Source organism: Fringilla coelebs, assembly GCF_963513975.1.
Source record: "Fringilla coelebs genome assembly, chromosome: 28".
NCBI classification, from domain to species: domain Eukaryota; kingdom Metazoa; phylum Chordata; class Aves; order Passeriformes; family Fringillidae; genus Fringilla; species Fringilla coelebs.
In genome coordinates this window covers 5,256,492-5,266,900 of record NC_140054.1, presented here as the reverse complement: position 1 = coordinate 5,266,900, position 10,409 = coordinate 5,256,492, and the positions used below count along the sequence as shown (strand labels likewise).

The 10,409-nt window shown below is 55.7% G+C and overlaps 1 protein-coding gene across 2 annotated transcripts; it reads left to right on the top strand.

Moving 5' to 3' along the window:
- The first annotated feature begins 47 nt into the window (after positions 1-47).
- On the top strand, positions 48-10,272 carry TXLNA (taxilin alpha). Of its 2 annotated transcripts, XM_084222649.1 has the most exons (12): positions 48-260; positions 1,249-1,382; positions 2,970-3,290; positions 4,133-4,224; positions 4,857-5,027; positions 6,054-6,248; positions 6,908-7,027; positions 7,200-7,274; positions 7,622-7,714; positions 7,907-8,002; positions 8,439-8,543; positions 8,943-10,272. In XM_084222649.1, the coding sequence occupies exons 2-12, from the start codon at positions 1,274-1,276 to the stop codon at positions 9,003-9,005; spliced, it is 1,440 nt and encodes a 479-aa protein (XP_084078775.1). In that variant the 5' UTR covers positions 48-260; positions 1,249-1,273; the 3' UTR covers positions 9,006-10,272. The 2 variants fall into 2 exon arrangements, with proteins under 2 accessions (XP_084078775.1, XP_084078774.1); XM_084222648.1 differs by having other exon boundaries at positions 8,439-10,272.
- Positions 10,273-10,409: the final 137 nt, after the last annotated feature.

Genomic DNA, 10,409 nt, shown 5'->3' with positions numbered 1-10,409 from the left:
TCCCGGCAGCCCCCGCGCGGCGGGCGCTGATTGGGCGGCGGCGCGGGCGGGCGCACGCGCGGCCGTTGGAGGCCCCGGGCCGAGCCGCTCCCTCAGCGCCGGTACCGCCGGAACCGCCACAACCGCCGCCACACGGGCACCGGGCGGGCACCGGCACCCAGCGCCCCGCCGATGCGCCGGGCCCCCGCCGGGCCCTGCGCGCTCGTTGGCTGAGGAGCGAGGCGACACCTGCGTCAGACCGCCGGCGCTGACGTCACGGGGTGCGCGCGTGACGTCACGGCGGTGCGGGGAGGGGGCAGCGCGGGGCCGCTTTAACGGGGGGGGTGGGGGGGCGGGGGAAGTGGAGGCTGCACCGGGGGCTGGGGGGGGGCCGGGTCCCCCTGGAACGGGGGCACCACGGGCCGGGCAGCGGGGCTGGACGGGCGGGGCTGCCGGTGCCGGGGGAGCCATGGGCTGAGGCTCCCGGGGGGTACGGGGCCCGGTCACCCCCGGACCCCGGTTATCACCCCCCGGTTATCACCCCCGTGCCCCGGTTATCACCCTCCGGTTGTCGCTGCCGTGTCCCGGTTGTCGCCCCCGTGCCCCGGTTGTCACCCCCCGGTTGTCGCTGCCGTGCCCCGGAGCCGCGCGGGTGCAGCAGCGGAAAGCGGCGCCCGGGGCGCGGGGCAGGTGCCGGTGAAGGGCGCTGCCCCGGACACCCCGCACGTGGGTGCTGCCACGGGCCGGGCTCTGCCCGGGCTTTGCCCGCGGGTTTTCCTCCCAGGAGCCCCGGCAGGGCCGGTCCCGGTATCACCGGGGACCGTTCTTTCCCTCCGGACCAGCAGGAGCAGCATCCCCAGCTCCTCATTAGGGCGATGATTGGAGGGCTGAGGGCATCCAAAGCCCTCGGGGGATGCGGGGCTGGGATTTCAGGCTCTCCTTGGCCACGGAATTCTGCAGGAATTGACCCCTGAGCGGTGCCAGCTCTGGTTTTGGGGTCAGGTGTGAAATCCCAGAGTTGGGAAGGGCAGAAAGGGCTGAGGGGGTTGTGCCCAGTGATGAAAATTCTGTTATCTGTGGGTTGGGAGGTGCTGCCCTTCTCCAGAGGGAGATTCCAACAGGAATTATCCTGACACAAACAGCAAATCAAGAGATGCTTTCCTCAGCACTGAGCTTCTGCTGAGAACGGGCTCCTTCCTTGCCAGCCAGGGCTGATGACTCCAAAAATCCTGCAGATGTCCTCAAAACCTCTCCCTTCTGTCTCTGCAGAGCCTGAGAGGGTGCAAAGGCTGTGATGAAGAACCAGGGAGTGGAGACCAAAGCAGCTCCACGTCCTTCCAGAACCAGCAGCGGGATGGGGCTGGAAGAGGGAGACTCTCCAGAGGCTGCAGCTCCCCCAGAAGGTGGGGGACCCCTGGGGGGGTCTGTCCCTGCCCACGGCATTCCCTGGGATGTGTGAGGGCAGCTTTGAGCCTGGGAAGAGCCAGGAAGCTGCTTTTAATCCAGGTTTTTGTGGGGACAGAAAATCCTGGTTTTCCAGGGGAAAAAAATAATGGTTTTCTAGGGTAGAAATCCTGGTTTTCCAGGCTAAAAAATCCTGGTTTTCCAGGGAAAAAAAAATCATGGTTTTCTAGGGTAGAAATCCTGGTTTTCCTGGGCAGAAAATCCTGGTCTTCCAGGGAAAAAAAATAATGGTTTACTAGGGTAGAAATCCTGGTTTTCCAGGCTAAAAAATCCTGGTTTTCCAGGGAAAAAAAATCATGGTTTTCTAGGGTAGAAATCCTGGTTTTCCTGGCCAGAGAATCCTGGTTTTCCCAGGCAGAAAATCCTGGTTTTCCAGGAAAAAAAAAAATCCTGGTTTTCTAGGTCAGAGAATCCTGGTTTTCTAGCACAGAAAATCCTGGGTTTCCAGGGCAGAAAACCCTGGTTTTGTAGGGCAGAAAATCCTGGGTTTCCTGGGAGGAAAATCCTGTTTTTTCCCCTTTTTTTGTGTGTGTGCATCCCGAGGAGTTGCCCTCTCCTGCCAGGATGCTCTGCCTGCTCCATCCCGGTTTGATCCCAGCTGCTCTTAGCCAGGTTTCAAATCCATTGTCATGCTAAAAAGCCCAACCCCGGAGCTGCCAATTCCTCTGGGGTGGGAAAAATCTCACACACAACCTGCTTTCCTTAAAAAAAAAGAGAGGAGAAGGGGGAATTCTCCTTCTTGACAGATGTCAGGGGCTTGGTCATGCTCTGCTGATGAAAGGAGAGGCTGTTGGGAATGCCCTGACAATGGAACAAAGCAGATTATCCTGCAAGTGCAGCCAGGAAAAACCTCCCATTCCCTGCAGGGTGAGAGGAGGGGAGGAAAGGCTCAGTTTGTGGGAATGTGCCCCCTCCATGGAGTGACAAAACGATCTTTTGTCCCCTTAAGGAGGAAATAAGCTCAGAATTTCACTCTTTAATTAGGTAAAAAGGCACCTCATAGGAGCTGGGGGATTTCACCTTACACTTAAGGATGGCCAGTTGGACAGCAGCCAGAAAATTGAGCTTTTGTGAGGTGTTTTACCAGGAGCAAGAACCTCTTGCACCTGGCTGGGTTTTTCTCTGTAAAGAGTTTTGTTATTTTGCCTTTTATTAAACCTGATTCTCCCCTTGTTTTTGTGTGTGTGCATCCTGGAGGAGTTCCCCTCTCCTGCCTGCTGCATCCCCAGCTGCTCTTAGCCAGATTTCAAATCCACTGTCATGCTAAAAAGCCCTGAGCTCACACACAACCTGCTTTCCTTAAAATAAAAAACCACAGAGAGGGGAGAGGGAGGAATTCTCCTTCCTGACAGATGTCAGGGGCTTGTTGCCAACACTCCCACATAAACCATCCTGCTGATTTTATTCCTTCTAAGGTAGCTGAGCTATCTTGGGTGTGAAATACATCACCAACAGCTGAAAGAGAATCAATCAATCAATTAATCAATTTTTTCTTGTTGTTGTTGTTCCCTTTTTCTCCCTCCCAGCTCCCCTGACTCAGGAGGATCCCAAATCCTCGCGCGACGTCTCGGAGGAGCTGAGCCGGCAGCTGGAGGACATCCTGAGCACCTACTGTGTGGATGCCAGCCAGGAGAACCCAGGGGAGGATGGGGGGCACGGGGATGCCCCCGAGGAGCCCGACAAGGGCCGCAGTGACTCCCCCAGGAACGGGGAGCAGGAGCCGGGCGGCCCCGAGATCAACGGCGAGAAGGAGAACTCCAAGGGCAGCGAGGAGTTCCGGCCTGGAGAGGAGGCTGGGGACAGGGATCAGAAGAAAGCTCAGGAGAAGAAGAAAGCCAAGGGTTTAGGTGAGAGATTTCCTGTTCCTCAGGGGTTTAGGTCAGAGATTTTCAGCTCCCCAGGGGTTTAGGTGAGAGATTTCTTGTTCCTCATGGGTTTAGGTAAAGGATTCCCAGCTCCCCAAGGGTTTAGGTGAGAGATTTCCTGTTCCTCATGGGTTTAGGTGAAGGATTCCCAGCTCCCCAACGGTTTAAGGGAAGGATTTTCTGTTCCTCATGGGTTTAGGTAAAGGATTTCCTGCTCCCCAAGGTTTAGGGGAAGGATTTCCAGCTCCTCATGGGTTTAGGTGAAGGATTCCCAGCTCCCCAGGGGTTTAGGTGAGAGATTCCCTGCTCCCCAAGGGTTTAAGTGAAGGATTCCCTGCTCCCCAAGGGTTTTGGGGAGGGATTCCCTGCTCCCCAGAGGTTTAGATAAGGGATTCCCTGCTCCCCAGGGGTTTAAGTAAAGGATTCCCAGCTCTCTAAGGGTTCAGGGGAAGTTTTCCTTGCTCCAGCTGTTCCTGAGGATATCAGTGTCTGGATAAATGGATTTTGTCCATTTAAAGTGGATAAAATTGGGGATAAGTGGATTTTATCCACTGGGGGAAGTCAGAGCCTTGGATGTGTTTGGGAGCATCCTCCTCTTCTGTTGTGCAGCCTCTGAATTTCCGTGGGTTTCTCTTCTGCTGGGCACAGCTGGCTCCAGCCAGCCCAGGGATGGTTTTCCTCTCCAAAATCCAGCTGCTCCCACCATGGGGAGAGCCTGGGAACCTGCTCAGCCCCTCCTTTTCCCACCTTCCCAAGGCAGAGCTCTGTGTAAAGCCATTTTTATCCCATTTATTGCATCATTCCCATTCCATGTCTCCTTCCAGGCAAGGAAATCACTCTGCTGATGCAGACCCTGAACACCCTGAGCACGTCAGAGGAGAAACTGGCAGCTCTGTGCAAGAAATACGCTGAGCTGGTGAGTGCTGGGGCTGGGGGAGGACGTGACAGCTCGGGCAGGCAGGGGAGCCCTTTGAGAGGGACATTCCAGGGCCACACTGGAGCTTTGTGGTGTCCTGGCACCCTGCAGGGCTGGATCCCTGCCCAGGAGAGGGTGGGTGGTGCTGGGTGCAGCCTGGTGGTGTTTGTGAGGCCTGGGCAGAAGGGATTTGGACAGGTCTGGGTGCAGGAGGAGCTCAGAGTCAGCCACACAAAGCTGATCCCACGTTTAGCCAGAGCCAGGGTGGAGTTCCAAGCCTTGATGTGGAACTGAGGAGCTTTGGGGCTGCCTGTGCCTGTCCAGAGTACCCCTGGGGGAGCACAGAGCTCCTTCCAGCTGCAGCAGGGTGGGAACTGAGGAAGGAGAAAAGCCCCCGGGCTCCATGTGACACCTCTGCTCTGCCCTGAGGTGTCACAGACCTGCTGGCCTTGGTGCACAGCCAGCTGCTGTCCCCTCAGGGGGCTGATGGTGTCCCCTCAGGGGGGAAGGTGGTGTCCCCTTAGTGGGGTGGATGGTGTCCCCTCAGGTGTCCCCTCAGTGGGGTGGGTGGTGTCCCCTCGGGGGGACACCTGTGCCCTGCTGCCCCCCCAGCCTCTGCTCCCCTGTGGCAGCTGGAGGAGCACAGGACCTCGCAGAAGCAGATGAGGATCCTGCAGAAGAAGCAGAGCCAGCTGGTGCAGGAGAAGGATCACCTGCAGAGCGAGCACAGCAAGGCCATCCTGGCACGCAGCAAGCTGGAGAGCCTGTGCCGGGAGCTGCAGCGGCACAACCGCACCCTCAAGGTGCTCCTGCAGGGGCAGGGGTTGGGTTTGGGGTTGGGGTTGGGTTTGGGGTTGGGGTTGGGTTCGGGTTCAGGTTTGGGTTCGGGTTTGGGGTTGGGGTTGGGGTTGGGGTTGGGTTTGGGTTTGGGGTGCACTGCCCCAGCTGCTGCTTCGGGGTTTGTCCCCTGCAGGGAGGGAAGGGAGAGCGCCCAGAGTCCTTTCCTGGGGATGGAAGGGGTCATGGGAGGCTGGATGGGTTGGGAGCATCATTTTGGGGAGGTTTCCTGATGGATATGAGGAATAATGGGAGGCTGGATGGGTTGGGAACATCGTTTTTGGGAGTTTTCCTGATGGATATAAGGAGTAATGGGAGGCTGGATTCATTTGGAACACAATTTTGGGGTGTTTTTCACATGGATAGAAGGAATAATGGGAGGCTGGTTTCGTTGGGAACATCATTTTGGGAAGGTGTCCCCATGGATGTAAGAACATCACTTTGGGAAGTTTTTCTTGGATAGAAGGAATAATGGGAGGCTGAATTCCTTCGGAACATCATTTTGGGAAGTTTTTCTTATAGATAGAAGGAATAATGGGATGCTGGATGGGTTGGGAGCATCTTTTAGGGAAGTTTTCCCCATGGATGTAAGAACACCATTTTGGGAAGTTTTCCCAATAGATATAAGGAGTAATGGGAGGCTGGGTGGATTGGGAACATCATTTTGGGAAGTTTTTCTTATGGATAGAAGGAATAATGGGAGGCTGCATAGGTTGGGAACATCATTTTGGGAAGTTTTCCTCATGGATGTGAGAGCATCATTATGGGAAGTTTTCCTGATGGAAATAAGGAGTAATGGGAGGCTGGATAGGTTGGGAACATAATTTTGGGAAGTTTTTCTCATAGAAATAAGGAATAATGTGAGGCTGGGTGGGTTGGGAACATCATTTAGGAAAGTTTTCCTGGTGGATATAAGGAATAATGGGAGGCTGAATTCATTGGGAACATCACTTTGGGGAGCTGCTCTCTCACATGCCCCATCCCTGCCGCAGGAGGAGGGCGTGCAGCGTGCCAGGGAGGAGGAGGAGAAGAGGAAGGAGGTGACCTCTCACTTCCAGGTGACCCTGAACGACATCCAGCTGCAGATGGAGCAGCACAACGAGCGCAACTCGAAGCTGCGCCAGGAGAACATGGAGCTGGCCGAGAGGCTCAAGAAGCTGATCGAGCAGTACGAGCTCAGGGAGGAGGTGGGTCAGTGCCAGACGCCCTGGGATTTGTACAAACTGCTTTTCTTAGCTTGGCAGCCAAGGGAGGAGTCGGGATCCTTCTGTTCTCAAGGTTGTGTGTTGTTTTTTATTTCTGAGATTGTTTTTCTGACTCGCCCTAGGTCTGTCTGGCAGGTTGGGTTGAGGCACAGTGGTGTTATCTTTTTATACTAAAAATTACATATACAATATTTACCATAACTCCCCAATCCCTATCACCTGTGTCAGACAGTAAGGTTCTGCTCTAAACCAATCTAAAAGTGCCACCATCACAGCAGAAGATGGAGGCCAAGAAGAAGAAGGAGAGAGGCTGGACACACCCAGATTCCTCCATCTTGCCCCCTGAACCCCCATCCTAAAAACCCCAAAAATCTATTTTTCACCCTCTGATAAATTCACTATCATTCTACTTAAACTTTCATGGCTTATAATCCTTCATATAAAGGTTGGTAATTGTTTTTCCAAGGGCTAAATCAAAGGCACAGGGGTCTGGGGCTCTGTGCCAAGGTCTCTGAGCCCCCTGGGAAGGGGCTGGAGCCCTTTAGGGCAGCCAGAGGAATTTTCTGGGTTCTGTCAGGTCCTGCTGCCCCAAGGGAGGAGGGAGCTCTGGGTGTGCCCTGAGCTGTGCTGTTCCCCTGCAGCACATTGACAAGGTGTTCAAGCACAAGGAGCTGCAGCAGCAGCTGGTGGATGCCAAACTGCAGCAGGCCCAGGAGATGCTGAAGGAGGCAGAGGAGAGGCACCAGCGGGAGAAGGATTTTGTAAGTGTTGGAGCAGTTGACTTTTTTTGACACTTTTTGGGTCTTAGTGTGGATGCCTGGGTGTCATCCCAGATCTTGGCATGTCCAGGAGCCAGGCTGGAGCCCTGCTGTGCCTCTCCTAAGCAGGGCTGGGCCAGGAGCACTCCCAGATAACTGCTTTGCTCTTCCCCAGCTGCTGAAGGAAGCTGTGGAATCACAGAGGATGTGTGAGCTGATGAAGCAGCAGGAGACCCACCTCAAGCAGCAGGTGAGTGCCTTGCTCAGCTTGTTTGGTTTGGGGATTTCCCTCCCTCCCTGAAGAACTCAAAGTTCCTTAATCTGGAAAGCAGAGGGGCAGGATCCCTGCTGGGTTTGGTTTTGTGATCTCTGTTCAGGGATTGTTTCCCCGTGCTGGGAGCAGTCATGGGATCAGCCTGCCACAGCCAGGAGGAGTTTGTGGAGCACTCTGCTCTGAGGATGTTTCCCTGGGACAGAATTTGCCTTTGGCAGAGCAGCTCCTGCTGTTTGTCCTTGTCCAGGGCAGCAGCTCAGCCCTTGGCTGGGCTCTCCCCTCCCCAGGCACTGGTGCCATGAGCTCCCTGTCTGTCCCCACAGCTGGCTCTGTACACAGAGAAGTTTGAGGAGTTCCAGAACACCCTTTCCAAAAGCAGTGAAGTGTTCACAACGTTCAAACAGGAGATGGAGAAGGTGGGTGATGCTTTTTTCCTCCCTGCTCCAAATTTCTCGTGTTAATTCTAGGTCTACACCCAAAATTTGGAGTGACACATGAGGACCCGTGGGATGTCACTGCACTGCTCTCCCTGGGGTTTATTTCTTTTGATCCCTGTGGGGATCAGGACATTTTGTGACTCGATTTGTGTCCTTTCTGTGATTCTGTAGATGACCAAGAAAATCAAGAAGCTGGAGAAGGAGACCACCATGTACCGCTCCCGCTGGGAGAGCAGCAACAAGGCGCTCCTGGAGATGGCAGAGGAGGTGAGGGGAGGCTCTGGAGCAGCAGGGCAGGGTGGGATGGGGACAGGACAGGCCCTGCCTCGGTGTCCTGTGAGGGCAAAGGGAGGAGGAAGCTCCTGGGTGCTTTGGGTGCTGAAGGTTTGCTTGGTTTCCCCTCAGACTTCCCTAGAATCAGTCATGGAATGGTTTGGGCTGGAAGGGACCTATTCCACCCCCTGCCATGGGCAGGGACACCTTGCACTATCCCAGGTTTTCCAAGCCTGGCCTTGGACATCCCAGGGATCCAGGGGCAGCCCCAGCTGCTCTGGGCACCCTGTGCCAGGGCCTGCCACCCTCCCAGGGAGGAATTCCATCCCAATATCCCACCCAGCCCTGCCCTCCCTCCATTTCAAACCTGTCCCTGTTCTCTCCTGTCCCTCTGGGGTTTCACCTCTCCCTCTTGCCTCTCTTCCTGCAGAAAACGCTGCGGGACAAGGAGCTGGAGGGGCTGCAGGTGAAGATCCAGCGCCTGGAGAAGCTGTGCCGGGCGCTGCAGACGGAGCGCAACGACCTCAACAAGAAGGTGCAGGACCTGTGTGCCCACACAGAGCTGCTGGAGCCCCTGAAGGAGCCCCCCCGGGACAGCTCTGAGGCAGCTCCAGATTCCCTGAGCCCAGGAAAGGCTCCACAGAGCCCGGATGCCACGGGAAGCCTGGCAGAACTGAGCACGGGAGCAGCGGGGCAGAGCGGGACTGAGCCGGGCACTGACTGAGCCCCGGGCAGGGCACGCAGCTGGGCTGAGGGAGGGGGACCTGGGAGCTGCTTTAGATTCCACTCTCCCTGTCCTGGGACACGTGGGAAAGGACAGGACACAGCCCTCCTGGGGATGGGAGATTTCCTAGTTTAGGTTTTTGGAGGGTTTTTTTTAAGATTTTATATATATATATACATATATATATATAAGATATATAAAATTGTGCAGGGCAACACTTTATCTATGGATATCCATAAGAAGCAGAAGGGCCCAGCTCCCCTGCCTGTGTGAATATTGAAAATATGGAGCCTCAGCTGATTGTCCCTCTCACTAAGGACTGGCAGGCTCAGGAGATCCTGTGCCCCAGCACAGGGACAAGGGACACGCCTCCACCGTCACAAGGACTCCACTCTGGAGTGACAGCAGAGCTGGGAGAATTCCAGAGCATTCCCAGGCTGGATTCTCCCCCCTGCCAGGCAGGAGGGAGCTCCTGGTCTGGCTCTTGTGAGCTGTGTGTGAGCTGAGGGCACAAGAGGCCGTTCCCTGCTCTCCGTGGGCTCTGTGTCTGCAATGGGGACGAGGAGAAGCAGGAAAGGGGGTGCCTGCTCCCACCCTTGGGAATTTTTGCTCTTCCCAGGCCCTGCCAATCTCAAAACCGCCTTATAATTCACAGTTGCCTCTTTGCTGAACGCACACGTGCACAAAGTGTATTAAACAGTTATCCCAAAGGTCTCATTCCCAAGTGTTTGCATCGTTGTGCACAGGGCTTGGGGAGCTGCCCCTCTGCCCCAGCCCTGGAGGCTTCCACAGAGCTGGGACTGCAGGAGGATCCAACCTCAGAGCTGTGAGTGCTCCTCGAGCTGCTGCTCCAGCTGGGATCAGCTCCTGGACCGTGCCTGGGGCTGCTCCTGCCAGCCTGGGGGTGCCTGTGCCATCCCAGCCCCGCCTCTGCTTCCCCTCTCTGCTTGGAAGAGCATCCCCCCAGCGCTGCCTCCCCCCACGAGGCCTGGATGTGCTGGGAGGGAGTTCAGGGACAGATGTGGCACCTGCTGGCACCGGGTTTTGGGATTTTCCTTGGTTTGTCAGGACTTTGTCTTCTCGCTGTTCTTTTGGAAGACTCGGCTCGCTTCGAACCTCGCTGCAGCTTCTGTTTGTGACAGACTTCACTCCCAGCATTGCCTTCCTTGTGCTGGAAGCTGATCCCCACCCTGGATGGATCCAGTGGATCCCTTTGGGATTCTCTTCTGGCACCACAGTTGCTCTCACATCTTCCCTCCATGAAGGACCTGCCTCTGCATCTCCTTTTCCTCCAGGGAATCCAGATCTGAGGAGGGCAGCGTGGATGGGCTCTGAGGCTCCACAGAGCCGTGCTGGACATGCACTGGGACAGTCCTGGAGCTGTGGTGGCTTCGTCTTCCAGCCCCTGCTGTCAGCATGGTTCCTCTGGGATGGTCCATGAATGTAACCCAGCCAGGCTGAGCGAGGGCTTCTGCTGACATCTGGACTTCAGTAAAAGCAAAACCCCTTAGAAATTCACCAAACCCCCTTTTTTTCTGTCTTTTCCCTGTTAAGGTACAGAAACCTCCTCGTGTGTATCCTGTATCCAATAGAGACACTCCCGACCTCGCTGCTGCCTCTGGTGTCTCTCTTCTTTACCACGGGGTGGAGATTTTGGGCTCTGGGGTGGCTCTGTGG

What these genes read in the sequence shown, in the direction of transcription:
- TXLNA (XM_084222648.1), top strand. Translation starts at nt 1,274, where the DNA reads ATGAAGAACCAGGGAGTGGAGACCAAAGCAGCTCCACGTCCTTCCAGA. An exon ending in AGTACGAGCTCAGGGAGGAG is followed by an intron (nt 6,249 to 6,907) that starts GTGGGTCAGTGC and finishes GTTCCCCTGCAG; the next exon opens with CACATTGACAAGGTGTTCAA. An exon ending in AGACCCACCTCAAGCAGCAG is followed by an intron (nt 7,275 to 7,621) that starts GTGAGTGCCTTG and finishes CTGTCCCCACAG; the next exon opens with CTGGCTCTGTACACAGAGAA.